The 19,533-nt window shown below is 38.2% G+C and overlaps 2 protein-coding genes across 5 annotated transcripts in view; one reads left to right on the forward strand and one right to left on the reverse strand.

The window, feature by feature from the left end:
• The window catches only part of LOC117327973 (protein FAM228B-like), a 36,611-nt gene extending 29,820 nt beyond the window's left edge, over positions 1–6,791 (reverse strand). The window contains exons 1-2 of one of the 3 annotated variants that reach the window (XM_033885243.1): positions 6,302–6,791; positions 4,620–4,660 (exon numbers count right to left, since the gene is read on the reverse strand). The gene's annotated coding sequence lies outside the window, so the exon portion shown is untranslated. Of the gene's footprint in view, positions 1–94; positions 114–4,619; positions 4,661–5,017; positions 5,137–6,301 lie in introns of those variants that run through there. The other 2 variants (XM_033885244.1, XM_033885246.1) reach the window with 2 other exon arrangements.
• Positions 1–19,533, forward strand: part of LOC117327976 (profilin-4-like) — a 28,956-nt gene that overhangs the window by 7,381 nt on the left and 2,042 nt on the right. Inside the window, exons 1-4 of one of the 2 annotated variants that reach the window (XM_033885254.1) lie at positions 497–796; positions 16,282–16,410; positions 18,237–18,371; positions 18,831–18,936. In XM_033885254.1, the coding sequence (XP_033741145.1) occupies positions 746–796; positions 16,282–16,410; positions 18,237–18,371; positions 18,831–18,936 (421 nt within the window). In that variant the 5' untranslated portion in view covers positions 497–745. Of the gene's footprint in view, positions 1–496; positions 797–16,281; positions 16,411–18,236; positions 18,372–18,830; positions 18,937–19,533 lie in introns of those variants that run through there. The other variant, XM_033885256.1, reaches the window with a different exon arrangement.

The following is a 19,533-nucleotide window of genomic DNA, read 5'->3' on the forward strand; positions in this document are numbered from 1 at the left end:
ACATAAATTTAAATTCATTGAGGATGACAATAAGCACACATTCAGGTGTCCTGAAACTGTTTACAGATGTTAGACAGCTGTCGGTAAATCTCACCATGTTGTTTAGATTCACTTGTTGTCCTGTTCGTTCTTTCCTAGTTGTTTTATATCTAGTCTTGTACTGGTGTTATAACTTATTAGAACAAGTAATAGAAGGAAAAGCCCCCTAATATCTCCTGGCTTGTAACCAATCAGATTGGTGCAGTTTGATTAATCCTGAAGAGTTTATTAAACACTATCAGGTCCAATCTTGGCTGTCAATATGTCCACATGTATGTTAGGGGTTGTCAAATGACAAATTGATCTGTGGGATAAACAATCTGTGTGATATGACAGAAGAAAGCCCCGATAGCTGTGTTACCCTGTATCCCATGTAGGCCCCTCTGTTGTCTGAATTTTGATTAGATACCTTCAACCTGGAAATATCTGCTAATATTTGCATCAGGTGAATTGGACAATACCTAGCAGTGACTCAAGGGGATATGAACCTGAACTGACGGAACACGGTATCAGAACGATTAAAGCACTTAAGCATATTGTACTTACATAGGCCTTATTGTTGCCGCTAAACAATGTACTTACACATAGAGATTAAGGACCGGACCTGAGGAGAATGTGTTGTAGATGTTTGATGTAACTGGTGATACCTATTTTAACTGACAGTCTTCATACCTGTAGTTACCTGGACTATCGTACACTTATAAACATGGGGGAGGACTTTCGTAAACAAACTAAGTTCCAACTATCTGGATTACCGGTGAGTTTTTGTTGGATTATCCTACTGTTGTATGGATAAGAATTAACTCTTCTTTATAGCCAATTCAACCTCTCATTCACCCTACATTCCTATTCAACATCTCATTCCTCTTCATTCTTCAGCCAACTATAATTCAACTTCTCAGTCACTTACCTTTACTTCCTAAAACAATTCAACTTATTCACCCTTTTTCTTCCTTTAAATAATTCAACTTCTCATATAATCCTTTCTTCAACCAAGTCAACTTCTAATTCACTCTCCCTTCCTCAGTTAACTCAATATCTGTCAACCAGTTCACCTTATCATTCATCCTTCCGTTGGCCTACTTTATAAATCTTTTCATTCATCTTAATGCTACTTACCTCTGACACTCATTTCAAATGCGTCTTAGTTGATAAAACAGTTTTTAGAAGTATATTGTTTGTTTGCCTAATTTATTGATGATGCAAAGAGGTAAACATAATACAATAACAATTCAAAAGTAAGAACTAAATGCTGATCAAACAATACCTAATTGTTTTATAGATAATATTGTCTATCTGATCATCCTCCCTGTATGTTGCCTTCATATGTTAATCAGACTACATCAACAAGCCATTAAACAAATAGATTGATACGGCAAATCACTCAACATTTTCCCACAGTTATTAAATGATTTGTATCTGTATACTGCATTAATTTGCCAGACTACAATGTATAGGTGCTATGGTTGTCAGGCTATAGGTAAATGATAGTCTATGTCAGAATAATCCCTAATTAAGTCGCACACCTCAGACTGACATTGTAATGTCACGTGCACCCTCTGTTTACATTTTAACGCATGGCTGATTTAATTCTTCGCTTCTTTTTCTGGACAAAGATACAATTTGGTTAGAAATAATACTACTGTGTATTAGATAACATCATGGCAGTCTTTAAATAGAATCTGGCTGACAATGTTTTTGTGTAGTATGTATTAATAGCCTATGGTTTTTGTTTACATATCACCATGGCATGCTGTTTATTCAATTAAGTCTGGAACATGCTATTCTGATATGACATATATATATCCTGTTTCTTTCTTAATAAGACAACGGACACATACAAAGTAATGATCTACTTTGATTATGGAGTTGACAGTTGTATGTTACTGAGTTTTTTACCTGTGGATTATATAGAGAGGAAGCAAGGTTTATTTTAAGAATGAGAAAACACACTATTTAAGTTGTTCATTAATTGATAATTAATCTTGATATGTACTACCTACAAATGGCCTCAGTCCAAATACTGGAGGAATGCTCCTATCAACTCTGAAATGTTATAAGTAACTGTCTGGTTGTTTAACGATTTACTGATGGTTAAACTCCCCTGGGTCATGATCTACTGATGGTTATCTCCCCTGTGTCATGATCTATTGACAGTCATCCCCACTGTGATGTAATCTGATGATGGTTATCTCCCCTGTGTCATGATCTACTGATGGTTATCTCCCCTGTGTCATGATCTACTGATGGTTATCTCCCCTGTGTCATGATCTACTGATGGTTATCTCCCCTGTGTCATGATCTACTCATAGTTATCTCCCCTGTGTCTTGATCTACTCATGGTTATCTCCCCTGTGTCTTGATCATCTGATGGTTATCTCCTCTGTGATCTTATCTGATGATGGTCATCTCACCTGTGTCATGATCTATTGACAGTCATCCCCACTGTGATGTAATCTGATGATGGTTATCTCCCCTGGGTCATGATCTACTGATGGTTATCTCCCCTGTACCATGATCTACTGATGGTTATCTCCCCTGTGTTATGATCTACTCATGGTTATCTCCCCTGTGTTATGATCTACTCATGGTTATCTCCCCTGTGTCATGATCTACTGATGGTTATCTCCCTTGTGTCATGATCTAAACATGGTTATCTCCCCTCTGTCATGATCTACTCATGGTTATCTCCCCTAGGTCATGATCTACTCATGGTTATCTCCCCTGAGATCTAATCTGATCTTATGGTTGTCTCCTCTGTCTACCAATCTTTTGATGCCTATTTCCCCATTGTACTAATCTGCTGATGGTTATCTCCATTGTGTCCCAATATGTCAATGGTTATCTCTCTTTAGAACTTACCTACAGATGGCTATCTGTCCTGTGTACTAATCTGCTGATGGCTTTCTCCCATGTGTCCTAATCTGCCTATTTTTGTCTACCCTGCAACCTAATCTGCCAATAGTGATCCCCCTGTGTCCTATAATCTGCCAATGGCTATTTCTTCTGTGTCCTAATCTGCCAATGGCTATCTCATCTGTGTCCTAATCTGTCAATGGCTAACTCCTCTGTGTCCTAATCTGTCAATGGCTATCTCCTTTGTGATCTAATCAGCCAACAGTGATCCCCCTGTGATCTAATCAGCCAATAGTGATCCCCCTGTGTACTAATCAGCCAATAGTGATCCCCCTGTGTAGTGATCCCCCTGTGTACTAATCAGCCAATAGTGATCCCCCTGTGTACTAATCAGCCAATAGTGATCCCTCTGTGTAGTGATCCCCCTGTGTACTAATCAGCCAATAGTGATCCCCCGGTGTACTAATCAGCCAATAGTGACCCCTTGTGTACTAATCAGCCAATAGTGATCGTACTAATCAGTCAATAGTGATCCCCCTGTGTACTAATCAGCCAATAGTGACCCCTTGTGTACTAATCAGCCAATAGTGATCCCCCTGTGTACTAATCAGCCAATAGTGACCCCCCTGTGTACTAATCAGCCAATAGTGATCCCCCTGTGTACTAATCAGCCAATAGTGACCCCTTGTGTACTAATCAGCCAATAGTGATCCCCCTGTGTACTAATCAGCCAATAGTGACCCCCCTGTGTACTAATCAGCCAATAGTGATCCCCCTGTGTACTAATCAGCCAATAGTGATCCCCCTGTGTAGTGATCCCCCTGTGTACTAATCAGCCAATAGTGATCCCCCTGTGTACTAATCAGCCAATAGTGATCCCTCTGTGTAGTGATCCCCCTGTGTACTAATCAGCCAATAGTGATCCCCCGGTGTACTAATCAGCCAATAGTGACCCCTTGTGTACTAATCAGCCAATAGTGATCCCCTGTGTACTAATCAGTCAATAGTGATCCCCCTGTGTACTAATCAGCCAATAGTGACCCCTTGTGTACTAATCAGCCAATAGTGATCCCCCTGTGTACTAATCAGCCAATAGTGACCCCCCTGTGTACTAATCAGCCAATAGTGATCCCCCTGTGTACTAATCAGCCAATAGTGACCCCTTGTGTACTAATCAGCCAATAGTGATCCCCCTGTGTACTAATCAGCCAATAGTGACCCCCCTGTGTACTAATCAGCCAATAGTGATCCCCCTGTGTACTAATCAGCCAATAGTGATCCCCTGGTGTACTAATCAGCCAATAGTGATCCCCCGGTGTACTAATCAGCCAATAGTGATCCCCCTGTGTACTAATCAGCCAATAGTGATCCCCCTGTGTACTAATCAGCCAATAGTGATCCCCCTGTGTACTAATCAGCCAATAGTGATCCCCCTGTGTACTAATCAGCCAATAGTGATCCCCCTGTGTACTAATCAGTCAATAGTGATCCCCCTGTGTCCTATAATCAGCCAATAGTGATCCCCCTGTGTACTAATCTGCCAATAGTGATCCCCCTGTGTACTAATCAGCCAATAGTGATCCCCCTGTGTACTAATCTGCCAATAGTGATCCCCTGTGTACTAATCAGCCAATAGTGATCCCCTGTGTACTAATCAGCCAATAGTGATCCCCCTGTTTTTCTGTCAATCTATCCCCCAGTGGGACTATACCAAGCATACTTACATCATCGTGGTTCTGTCCAGTGATCTTCTGCCATGAGAAATCTGAAACACATCATGTGATTGATTGTTTGAAACCTCCATATCAGATGAATTTCCAAAACAATGTGTAATGTATAGCCCATGTCACTTGTACTGGCCACTCTGATCAATGTCTGTGCTTACTGCAGCAAGTAATATTCAATTTACAGTAACAACCATGCAAAATTATTGACAAAGTGAATTTCCGTCACATTTTACAAGAGTTTTCAGCATCCAAATTTGCAAAAACACCATATTTGTAATCCACCATTTAAACTTTAATTAGTTTCAAAAAATTGTTCCATATAACTATGTCTTTTAAGTACATAAATTTCTAATTTCTTTGTTCGTCTCTTTAATATACCTGTCTCTCAGTCTTACCTCTAGTAACCAGCAGGAACTCCAGAATCACACAATTGTGAGTCTAGTCCACAAGACCTATCATCCCATCCCCCAAATTATATACCTGTGAGTCTAGTCCACCAGACCTATCATCCCCCCAAATTATATACCTGTGAGTCTAGTTCACAAGACCTGTCATCCCCCAAATTATATACCTGTGAGTCTAGTCCACAAGACCTATCATCCCATCCTCCAAATTATATACCTGTGAGTCTAGTCCACAAGACCTGTCACCCCATCCTCCAAATTATATACCTGTGAGTCTAGTTCACAAGACCTGTCATCCCCCCAAATTATATACCTGTGAGTCTAGTCCACAAGATCTGTCACCCTCCCAACTTATATACCTGTGAGTCTAGTCCACAAGATCTGTCACCCTCCCAACTTATATACCTGTGAGTCTAGTCCACAAGATCTGTCACCCTCCCAACTTATATACCTGTGAGTCTAGTTCACAAGATCTGTCACCCTCCCAACTTATATACCTGTGAGTCTAGTTCACAAGACCTGTCACCACATCTCCCAAATTATATACCTGTGAGATCCAGGTAACCTTGTCCTATCCAAAAGTGTTCCAACAGGAGACACCCAGCCACAGATATTACAATAAGTGAAGTCACACCTGGCCTTTTAAGTAACAGAGCAAAACATCTAAATAGTTAATACATGAATGATCACCACCATTTACCAAATCTTTTAAATTGTGATGGATTGACGTCCTTTCAAGGAAGTACTAGTAATATATGAATTTCATAACTATTAATTTTCATTTCAAATAGTAATAACCGAGACCGTGTTGATAGTGATTGATAAGGCTGGTAGTGGCATTATTTGGATAAAACCTGATATAATTGCCTTAGTCTGTTCCAGACATCATTTAGCTGTGGACACCTCAAGATCTGTATTCATACCAAATATAATTGGTTTGATCGATGGTACACAGACATTAGGCTAAGTAAATGGTTTGTAGACCACTTAACTTTAAAATGTCTCCGTAAACTTTTCACCAAAATAAACATGTTTGTTATGATAATATGGATAAAGCTTTTTACATATTAAATTAACTTTGTCGTTTAATTAAAGTTCAGTACTTACCCGTATAAAGACGATGTATGTATACCTTTCTATTATATATTCCATGCACATTTTAATGCCTGTTAAAATCTTTGAAATTCAATTTACCTGTGTTAGTTCACATTTGAGAGATTACGAAAACCCCTCTCAGGAGTGTTCTGTGGATAATGAATTGCCCTTCTTACTTACTTGTCACCTCCTGAGGTAGTTTTACCTCCAACGCGTGATTCAAACAAAACGTGCTTGTGTACGGTATCAGTCCAGTTGTAGATCCGTTTCTGATGACTCTCGAGATTGGAACCAAAGACTCACATTTAAAACTCTATTTATCTAAAACATTTCTTTACAGTTTGGAATGATATAGGTCTATTTACAAAACCTTTCATTTAAAGTTCATTTCTTTGTGTTGGCGTTTGGACACGAAAGTTAAAGATTCCAGTCGGAGTTGGTTGGATAAGTTGAAGTGTAAACATGATACCAGGCAACAAATCCATCCTGAACTTGTATAGTGACGTCATCTCACTAAATTATGTATTACTGAACACTTCTACCTGCACTACCCAACATTGATTACAAGTTTTCATTTCTCTGAGGAAACAATAGCAGTGACAAAGAGATTCCAAAGAACACAGACCTATTGTGTGTCGTCACACTCGACTTTAGCTGAGAGTGAAGCTCATCCGATAAAGGCATTGTCAAGTGGATATTTACGTTGAGTATATATACACAGAGCTTCCACAAATTGTAGTTATTGTTTGTAGCAGAGACAGTTGTCGCGGTGGATTGGCAATGTGAAACTTTACATTAGATATTAACAGTACAAGTATTATATCTGTCATTGTGTACAAAATTCTTGGGAACATTTTGAAGACAACAAGAAACTTTTCCTGAACATTTTCAAACAAGTGGATCAACTTTGAATTTATTCAAACCATATCTTCGAAAATGGTTGATATTTTTCGAGGAATGGCAGACAGCCCAGACATAGATCCAATGGTAAAGTATCATTCATATTTTTATAACATACTGTAGTATCTAGAGAAATCCAGTTACCATAGTAACCATGATTTGTCTATAGTCACTGTACAGTACGTTAGACTGTGTTTTGGAGTAATAGAACCTGTCAGCTGGTTCAAATCTCACCAAAACTAAAGTTCCTTTACTAAGATTTTTTCCTTACATCAGAATATACTTTCTCATAGAAAATTTAAAAAGTTAAGCAATCTTCTGAAGTTAAGGAAAATGGATGAAACTGAGGCCTGGGAGTTGTTTAACTGGATACCAAACTACACGATACCTACATAGGTCAAACTACATGATACCTATTACATATATAGGTCAATCTACATGTTACCTATTACCTATATAGGTCAAACTACATGGTACCTATTACCTATATAGGTCAAACTACATTATCCCCATTACCTATATAGGTCAAACTACATGATACCTATTACCTATATAGGTCAATCTACATGATACCTATTACCTATATAGGTCAAACTACATGATACCTATTACCTATATAGGTCAAACTACATGATACCTATTACCTATATAGGTCAAACTACATGGTACCTATTACCTATATAGGTCAAACTACATGATACCTATTACCTATATAGGTCAAACTACATGATACCTATTACCTATATAGGTCAAACTACATGATACCTATTACCTATATAGGTCAATCTACATGATACCTATTACCTATATAGGTCAAACTACATGATACCTATATAGGTCAATTTACATGATACCTATTACCTATATAGGTCAATCTACAAGTAGACCTATCAATATAGTAACTACATGGTACATCTATTACCTATATAGGTCAACTACATGGTACCTATACCATATAGGTACTACATGATACTGTTACTATAGGTCAAGACACATGGTACCTATTACATTGGGTCAACTACTGATACCTATTACCAATATAGGTCAATTACATGATACTATTAATGTAGGTCAAACTCCATGATACTTATACATAGGTAACTACATGATACCTGAGTAGGTGCTGGGTGTAATGGTGAGGACAGACATATGTTACAGGTGCTGGGTGTAATGGTGAGGACAGACATATGTTATAGGTGCTGGGTGTAATGGTGAGGACAGACATATGTTACAGGTGCTGGTGTAATGGTGAGGACAGACCATTATGTTACAGTACTGGGTGTAATGGTGAGGACAGACATATGTTACAGGTGCTGGGTGTAATGGTGAGGACAGACATATGTTAACAGGTGCCGGGTGTAATGGTGAGGACAGACATATGTTACAGGTGCTGGGTGTAATGGTGAGGACAGACATATGTTACAGGTGCTGGGTGTAATGGTGAGGACAGACATATGTTACAGGTACTGGGTGTAATGGTGAGGACAGACATATGTTACAGGTGCTGGGTGTAACGCTGAGGACAGACATATGTTACAGGTGCTGGGTGTAACGCTGAGGACAGACATATGTTAGCTGTTGGTACATTTAATATGTATTTCACTGTAATGAATCAGATATTAATACCTGCTATATGATTATTGTCGTTATAGTTAAAGTTGTATGCTTTCTTCCATCTGGGCAAAATTCTTGATCTTATTCGGTGGAGAATAGTATAATATGTGTCATTATTTAATCCCTACTGAAGGTACTGAAATATAATGATCTCTGATATATTGGTGTTCACAGATCATAATAGAAAACTTGCTTCCGAAAATAAATGTAATCTTGGAAACGCAGATTAACTCTTTCCTGAAAGAGAATCAAAGTTCGACAATTTATAAATCTTCTTCCTACTGACGCAGCAAGAGTATATAACTAATACACTAAAGTATCCAACAAGTAGCCATGAGTTTACCTCCCAGACAGATTGGAATATAAATAATGTCTTTTACAATGGTGCCAGTGTAGCTTCCCAGGGAATGTTGTCAAAACACTCGGTCTTTCATTGTGCTGGATAAACATGTCATGGAACTCTCCTTACTGAAGGAGAATGTGTGTGTAACCCTGGTAAAATAAAGCTGCTTCCTGTTGATTTGGCAGTGGAGTTTCTCCTTAGCTCAGTCAGTATAATACATGTACATGATCCTGGTAAAATAAAACTGCTTTCTGTTGATTTGGAAATGGAGTTTCTGCTTAGCTCAGTCAGTATAATACATGTACGTGATCCTGGTAAAATGAAGCTGCTTCCTGTTGATTTGGCAGTGGAGTTTCTGCTTAGCTCAGTCAGTATAATACATGTACTTGATCCTGGTAAAATAAAACTGCTTTCTGTTGATTTGGAAATGGAGTTTCTGCTTAGCTCAGTCAGTATAATACATGTACGTGATCCTGGTAAAATGAAGCTGCTTCCTGTTGATTTGGAAATGGAGTTTCTCCTTAGCTCAGTCAGTAGAGTGTCTGACTAGTAATTCCAGGTTTGGTCCCAAGTGAAGACATCCAAAAACTGATAAAGTATCAATTGTACTGAAAGAGTTTGGAATTAGGAAAGTCCTGTAAAGAGTGAAGTTTGAAACAAATCTGTGTATAATGGTAGACATTGATCAAATATGAATGCATAAGTGTGTTCAAAACATGTAAAATATATGTTTTCATACACATTAAGACGTTTGTAAATTTCAAACCTTGGGACAAGGAGAGACGATCAAACCTGTAGCTTACCTTTTATTTCCAAGAAACTTCGTACAATATCAGGACAAACTCCTCACAGTATGGCTTCAAACACTTCATACAGTATCAGGACAAATTCCTCACGGTATTGGCTTCAAACACTTCATACAGTATCAGGACAAATTCCTCACGGTATGGCTTCAAACACTTCATACAGTATCAGGACAAATTCCTCACGGTATGGCTTCAAACACTTCATACAGTATCAGGACCAATTCCTCACGGTATGGCTTCAAACACTTCATACAGTATCAGGACAAATTCCTCACGGTATGGCTTCAAACACTTCATACAGTATCAGGACAAATTCCTCACGGTATGGCTTCAAACACTTCATACAGTATCAGGACAAATTCCTCACGGTATGGCTTCAAACACTTCATACAGTATCAGGACAAATTCCTCACGGTATGGCTTCAAACACTTCATACAGTATCAGGACAATTCCTCACGGTATGGCTTCAAACACTTCATACAGTATCAGGACAATTCCTCACGGTATGGCTTCAAACACTTCATACAGTATCAGGACAAATTCCTCACTGGTATGGCTTCAAACACTTCATACAGTATCAGGACCAATTCCTCACAGTATGGCTTCAAACACTTCATACAGTATCAGGACAAATTCCTCACGGTATGGCTTCAAACACTTCATACAGTATCAGGACAAATTCCTCACGGTATGGCTTCAAACACTTCATACAGTATCAGGACAAATTCCTCACAGTATGGCTTCAAACACTTCATACAGTATCAGGACAAATTCCTCACGGTATGGCTTCAAACACTTCATACAGTATCAGGACCAATTCCTCACAGTATGGCTTCAAACACTTCATACAGTATCAGGACAAATTCCTCACGGTATGGCTTCAAACACTTCATACAGTATCAGGACCAATTCCTCACGGTATGGCTTCAAACACTTCATACAGTATCAGGACAAATTCCTCACGGTATGGCTTCAAACACTTCATACAGTATCAGGACCAATTCCTCACGGTATGGCTTCAAACACTTCATACAGTATCAGGACAAATTCCTCACGGTATGGCTTCAAACACTTCATACAGTATCAGGACCAATTCCTCACAGTATGGCTTCAAACACTTCATACAGTATCAGGACAAATTCCTCACAGTATGGCTTCAAACACTTCATACAGTATCAGGACAAATTCCTCACGGTATGGCTTCAAACACTTCATACAGTATCAGGACCAATTCCTCACAGTATGGCTTCAAACACTTCATACAGTATCAGGACAAATTCCTCACGGTATGGCTTCAAACACTTCATACAGTATCAGGACCAATTCCTCACGGTATGGCTTCAAACACTTCATACAGTATCAGGACAAATTCCTCACGGTATGGCTTCAAACACTTCATACAGTATCAGGACAAATTCCTCACGGTATGGCTTCAAACACTTCATACAGTATCAGGACAAATTCCTCACGGTATGGCTTCAAACACTTCATACAGTATCAGGACAAATTCCTCACAGTATGGCTTCAAACACTTCATACAGTATCAGGACCAATTCCTCACGGTATGGCTTCAAACACTTCATACAGTATCAGGACATATTCCTCACGGTATGGCTTCAAACACCTAATGTTGAGGAATGAAAACGGTGTCAACAGGACTGATGTTCTATTGATGTAACTAATGAATAACACCTTTCTGTAATTTAAGATGGCAATCGTGGTTCAGAAAGCCTTGAGTCATTCGTCAGTTTACATAGGAATTAAATGCAATTTCAACCTGTATTGGACTTACTTGTTCCACTTGGATGACCAAATGCAATCACTGCTTTGATCATTATAACTGTTAATTCGGAATGTGTGACCTCAAGTCTTCCCAATAACTCTGGCACATTCTGTCAGAAAAAAGGTGAAGGAAATACAGTCTATTAACTATAAGTAATGAGAAAATTGCCAACAAAATTACATAGATTTGTATTGAATGCACTACACAGAAAGGCAATTTACTTACCATCGTTGTCAATAACTGTAAGAAAGTTAATTTTGTGTGTTTGTCTGATGAAAGGGGTTGTATTTAAATGTCATAAGAACCAGGATGTACCTGTTACACTGTATGGTTGAGATTTTACTGACAAAGTTCTTACCTAAGAATATTAAGACTGAGAGTAATTAACTTGGTGGTGAGGCAGTTCGTTAAACTCATTAGAAGGACTTATCAGAGCGTACCTGATCTTACCTGTGTACATCTGTCTCGGGGACAAATCAGAGTTGTAGAGATACAGAATACCAAGATGTCCAAACCATTCAACGTGACCGCTCACTTTGAGACCAAAGGACTTGTGCAACGTGTAAAAACCTTCGAAACACTGGTAATGGACAACATAGTCAGATATGGACATTTGTATTCAGAGCTACAGAAATTTTTTATTTCAGTCTTAACTTATCAGTTTAAGAACAGCACAGTGTTTACAGTCAGAGCAGACAAGTTTCCAGAAGGACGTTTAACGGATACATATGGATATATAGGGTTAACAGATGATATATAGGGGTTACAGGGGATGTAAAGGGGTTACAGATGATGTATAAGGGTTACAGATGATGTATAATGGTTACAGATGATGTATAATGGTTACAGATGGATATATAAGGGTTACAGATGATGTGTAGGGTTAACAGATGGTATATAGGGTTAACAGATGGTATATAAGGGTTACAGATGATGTATAAGGGTTGCAGATGATGTATAAGGGTTACAGATGATGTATAGGGGTTACAGGTGATATATAGGGGTTATAGATGATATATAGGGGTTACAGGGGATGTAAAAGGGTTACAGATGATATATAAGGGTTACAGATGATGTATAAGGGTTACAGATGATGTATAAGGGTTACAGATGATGTATAGGGGTTACAGATGATGTATAGGGGTTACAGATGATGTATAAGGGTTACAGATGATGTATAAGGGTTACAGATGATGTATAGGGGTTACAGATGATATATAAGGGTTACAGATGATGTATAAGGGTTACAGATGATATATAAGGGTTACAGATGATGTATAAGGGTTACAGATGATGTATAGGGGTTACAGGTGATATATAGGGGTTATAGATGATATATAGGGGTTACAGGGGATGTAAAGGGGTTACAGATGATATATAAGGGTTACAGATGATGTATAAGGGTTACAGATGATGTATAAGGGTTACAGATGATGTATAGGGGTTACAGATGATGTATAAGGGTTACAGATGATGTATAAGGGTTACAGATGATGTATAGGGGTTACAGATGATATATAAGGGTTACAGATGATGTATAAGGGTTACAGATGATATATAAGGGTTACAGATGATGTATAAGGGTTACAGATGATGTATAGGGGTTACAGATGATATATAGGGGTTATAGATGATATATAGGGGTTACAGGGGATGTAAAGGGGTTACAGATGATATATAAGGGTTACAGATGATGTATAAGGGTTACAGATGATGTATAAGGGTTACAGATGATGTATAGGGGTTACAGATGATGTATAGGGGTTACAGATGATGTATAAGGGTTACAGATGATGTATAGGGGTTACAGGTGATATATAAGGGTTACAGATGATGTATAAGGGTTACAGATGATATATAAGGGTTACAGATGATGTATAGGGGTTACAGCTTAAGGTGATGTAAAGGGGTAACAGATGATATATAAGGGTTACAGATGATGTAAAGGGGTAACAGATGATATATAAGGGTTACAGATGATGTAAAGGGGTAACAGATGATGTATAAGGGTTACAGATGATGTATAGGGGTTACAGATGATATATAAGGGTTACAGATGATGTAAAGGGGTTACAGGTGATGTATAGGGGTTACAGATGATGTATAAGGGATACAGATGATATATAAGGGTTCAGATGATGTGTAGGGGTTACAGATGGTGTATAGGGGTTACAGATGATGTATTAGGGTTACAGATGATGTATAAGGGTTACAGATGATGTATAAGGGTTACATATGATGTATAGGGGTTACAGATGATGTATAAGGGTTACAGATGATGTATAGTGGTTACAGATGATATATAAGGGTTACAGATGATGTATAGGGGTTACAGATGATATATAAGGGTTACAGATGATGTATAGGGGTTACAGATGATATATAAGGGTTACAGATGATGTATAAGGGTTACAGATGATGTATAAGGGTTACAGATTATATATAGGGGTAACAGATGATGTATAAGGGATACAGATGATGTATAGGGGTTACAGATGGTGTATAGGGGTTACAGATGATATATAAGGGTTACAGATGATGTATAGGGGTTACAGATGATGTATAAGGGTTACAGATGGATGTATCAGGGTTACAGATTGATATATAAGGGTTACAGATAATGTATAAGGGTTATAGATGATATATAAGGGTTACAGATGATATATAGGGGTTATAGATGATGTCTCAGGGTTACAGACGGTGTATAGGGGTTACAGATGATGTGTAGGGGTTACAGATGATGTATAGGGGTTACAGATGATGTATAGGGGTTATAGATGATATATAAGGGTTACAGATGATGTATAGGGGTTACAGATGATGTATCAGGGTTACAGATGATATATAAGGGTTACAGATGATGTATCAGGGTTACAGATGGTGTATAGGGGTTACAGGTGATATATAAGGGTTACAGATGATGTATAAGGGTTACAGATGACATATAGGGGTAACAGATGATATATAAGGGTTACAGATGATATATAGGGGTTACAGATGATGTATAGGGGTTACAGATGACATATAGGGGTTACAGATGATATATAAGGGTTACAGATGATATATAAGGGTTACAGATGATATATAAGGGTTACAGATGATATATAAGGGTTACAGATGATATATAAGGGTTACAGATGATATATAGGGGTAACAGATGATATATAAGGGTTACAGATGATATATAAGGGTTACAGATGATATATAGGGGTAACAGATGATATATAAGGGTTACAGATGATATATAAGGGTTACAGATGATATATAAGGGTTACAGATGATATATAAGGGTTACAGATGATATATAGGGGTTATAGATGATGTATCAGGGTTCAGATGATGTGTAGGGGTTACAGATGATGTATAAGGGTTACAGATGATATATAAGGGTTACAGATGATATATAGGGGTTACAGATGATGTATAAGGGTTACAGATGATGTATAGGGGTTACAGATGATATATAGGGGTTACAGATGATGTATAAGGGTTACAGATGATGTATAGGGGTTACAGGTGATATATAGGGGTTATAGATGATATATAGGGGTTACAGGGGATGTAAAGGGGTTACAGATGATATATAAGGGTTACAGATGATGTATAAGGGTTACAGATGATGTATAAGGGTTACAGATGATGTATAGGGGTTACAGATGATGTATAGGGGTTACAGATGATGTATAAGGGTTACAGATGATGTATAGGGGTTACAGGTGATATATAAGGGTTACAGATGATGTATAAGGGTTACAGATGATATATAAGGGTTACAGATGATGTATAGGGGTTACAGCTTAAGGTGATGTAAAGGGGTAACAGATGATATATAAGGGTTACAGATGATGTATAAGGGTTACAGATGATGTATAGGGGTTACAGATGATATATAAGGGTTACAGATGATGTAAAGGGGTTACAGGTGATGTATAGGGGTTACAGATGATGTATAAGGGATACAGATGATATATAAGGGTTCAGATGATGTGTAGGGGTTACAGATGGTGTATAGGGGTTACAGATGATGTATTAGGGTTACAGATGATGTATAAGGGTTACAGATGATGTATAAGGGTTACATATGATGTATAGGGGTTACAGATGATGTATAAGGGTTACAGATGATGTATAGTGGTTACAGATGATATATAAGGGTTACAGATGATGTATAGGGGTTACAGATGATATATAAGGGTTACAGATGATGTATAGGGGTTACAGATGATGTATCAGGGTTACAGATGATGTATAAGGGTTACAGATGATGTATAAGGGTTACAGATGATGTATCAGGGTTACAGATGGATGTTTAAGACCAACAGTGAAAAGAATCCTGCTAATCTCTTCTATATTGGAAATGAAGAAACAACCAGAAAATGACGACATTTGTGGTGGGATCTTTGTGGTAGTAGTTCTGGAGTTTTCATGGGCCCATTTTATTTCAGGAACACAAGATTCACTCATAATATATTGAGGATCTTACTGTTGTGTCAATGTAATGTTGAATTAATTAAACAAGTTCATGATTTCATATTACACAGGCAAAGGTATAAGATTCTATTTACCATTTAAAACTCATGAAAAAAATAAGCAAAACCTTATAAATTCATTATATATATACAGGTGAGTTTTGACCCAGAGAGTGAGTTAGATTGTACATTTCTCACTACTATGACAAGTGTGTGATGTTTATTTATGTTTCTATGGTTACAGGATGCTGTGAAGATGAACCAGCTCCAGAACTTGATACACGATGCACTGATCTCCACGGATCATGTCCAGCATTGTGCCATCGTCCGGCGAAAGGACTGCAATGTCCGTGCTAGTTCTGTCGGCTTCAACGTAAGTCAGAAAAAAATACACAAATAATGATTTTAGTAAACATACAGTGTGCCTGGAAGTTTGGACCCAGTGGGATATTCATACTTTACAATACTGTTATTACAACAGAACGGATTGTACAGGTTATGTTGACCTTTATCATAAGGACAGATGTCTGCTCAATACAGATTCGGGGGTGGCTGTTTATGAATGACTATCCTGTATACCATCTGTAACAATGTGTCAAGTGGATCTTGGGACACTGCCTAACTTGACATAAACATCACTATTGGATATTGCTGTAACTTTTTGTATTTCCTCAAATTTTGTTAATCCTTCTGAGTAAAATATGGATGCAATATTTTTTCAAGTCATTAAGTGTTTCTTAAAGTACTGTTTCTGTCACTGACTTGTCTGTGTCTGATACACTTTTGAGTTGTCCATTTTGGTAAAAATTTTGAGGAACATTTTCAAGCTACCAGTGATAATGTTACAAAGTATAACTCTGTAGTTATGTCCCATTGCCTGGATTTCTAATTGTGACCGATGAAATAGGAGTATGGCAGATGTTAATTGTAAACAGTGTACACAGCGATATTGTCACAGTAGCTTTGCACTAGGAGGAATATATCTCCCTTTAGCTCAGGCTGTAGAGCAACAGACCTGTAGATTTATGCCCAATGTTGCGGGTTTGATCCCCGGTGGAGGCGCTCTACTCACTTTCCTATTACAAGAGTTGTCCCCTACAACAGATTATTTATAAGGATTATTCCCATCTCTTTATGTTTTGTGTGAGAGAGAATAATAAGTTACCCTGTGGTTTACCCTTCTAACTTGTGTTGTAGTTGTATCTGGACCAGTTACCCTGTGGTATACCCTCTAACTTGTGTTGTAGCTGTATCTGGACCAGTTACCCTGTGGTACCACCTCTAACTTGTGTTGTAGTTGTATCCGGACCAGTTACCCTGTGGTTTACCCTTCTAACTTGTGTTGTAGCTGTATCCGGACCAGTTACCCTGTGGTATACCCTTCTAACTTATGTTGTAGTTGTATCTGGACCAGTTACCCTGTGGTATACCCTGCTAACTTGTGTTGTAGCTGTATCCGGACCAGTTACCCTGTGGTATACCCCTCTAACTTGTGTTGTAGTTGTATCCGGACCAGTTACCCTGTGGTATACCCTCTAACTTGTGTTGTAGTTGTATCTGGACCAGTTACCCTGTGGTATACCCTCTAACTTGTGTTGTAGTTTTATCTGGACCTGCAGTTACCCTGTGGTATACCCTTCTAACTTGTGTTGTAGCTGTATCTGGACCAGTTACCCTGTGGTACCCCCTCTAACTTGTGTTGTAGTTGTATCCGGACCAGTTACCCTGTGGTATACCCTCTAACTTGTGTTGTAGTTGTATCCGGACCAGTTACCCTGTGGTATACCCTCTAACTTGTGTTGTAGTTGTATCCGGACCAGTTACCCTGTGGTATACCCTCTAACTTGTGTTGTAGTTGTATCCGGACCAGTTACTCTGTGGTTTACCCTTCTAACTTGTGTTGTAGTTGTATCCAGACCAGTTACCCTGTGGTACCCCCTCTAACTTGTGTTGTAGTTGTATCCGGACCAGTTACCCTGTGGTTTACCCTTCTAACTTGTGTTGTAGTTGTATCTTGACCAGTTACCCTGTGGTATACCCTTCTAACTTGTGTTGTAGTTGTATCCGGACCAGTTACCCTGTGGTATACCCTTCTAACTTGTGTTGTAGTTGTATCTGGACCAGTTACCCTGTGGTATACCCTTCTAACTTGTGTTGTAGTTGTATCCGGACCAGTTACCCTTCTAACTTGTGTTGTAGTTATATCCGGACCAGGTCCAGATGCTCCTGGATGCCTTTAAGAACCCGCCCCAGACACGCGAGGAAGGAGTGTATTTTGATGACAGGCAGTATAGATGTGTGAGAGCAGATAAAAGCTCTATTTATGGCAAATGTGTAAGTAAATGAATTGTAATTCTAAAACTAAAGGCCATCTTATTCAATGTAGAAAGGTTGTCCTGTATTACTGATCCTCGGAGAAAAAAAAATCAACCAGTGGTGGTAATTTTTCTCTTTGAGAGAGACTCTCCATTTTTGATCTGAATTATATATTTTCATTATTTGAAAAACTTCACTATTCCTAATTTAAAAAAAAAAAAAAAAAAAAGAAGAATTTAGTGTACCAGGAAGAACAACTTTAAATATGATGTTATAATTTTAATTGGTGGTCTGTAAAAGGTATTATCTAAATCTTTAAATTTTGTTGAATGCTTCCCCATGAAAATTCCAAAGTCATGGGAATCTTGGTGTAAGGAAACAAACAGCTGTGGTAATGTTTCAGTCAATATATACTAATTTATCACTTTACATTTTTGACAAACACTTGTTGTACTAAGGAAATATGTTTGTATATAGGAGAAGAAGGGACTGATACTGGTAAAGACCATGTCAATGCTCGTGGTGGCGACGTACACAGAGAGCATGTACCCTAGTGTGTGTGTGGAGGCTGTAGAGAAACTTGGTAAGGAACATGATCATGCCTCAATTTTGATAGGAAAATAAGAGTTTTCTAAGTTTTATTTCCAAGCCTTGGTTTCATCAACATTCCTTGACTTAAAAAGATTTTGGTAGAAGTATAGTTAGAAAATATACATTGTGTACAGAGCCCCACTCGATTTGCACTCTTCTAAGAAGAGAAGCCTTCTAAGAAGATCTCATTCCGTTAGATGTAAATCGAGTAAACCGAGAGAATATAACCCAAAATAAACAAGTTTTTAAATTTTCTCAAACACTATGATACAAACACATGCATGTATGTGTCATATATCCTTCTCTAGTGAAACTCATCACTCGCACACTTAAAACATGGTCGCCGCCATCTTGGAAGATAAATCTTCCAGCTTCGAGACGGAAGAGGTAGAAGATCTTCCAGAAGCAGAAGAGCTTCAAATCGAGTGACCGGAAGATATATTCTAGAAGGAGAAGAGTGCAAATCGAGCGGGGCTCTGGAAAATCTTACAAAATAGCCTGGGAATTAAGTCTAGCTCAGGAACAGAGTTGTCTACCTTTTATATCATTACATTGTAAATGGCATATGATACACTTACTATGTAAGTTG

Source organism: Pecten maximus, chromosome 5 (assembly GCF_902652985.1).
Source record: "Pecten maximus chromosome 5, xPecMax1.1, whole genome shotgun sequence".
In the NCBI taxonomy this organism is placed as follows: Eukaryota; Metazoa; Mollusca; class Bivalvia; order Pectinida; family Pectinidae; genus Pecten; species Pecten maximus.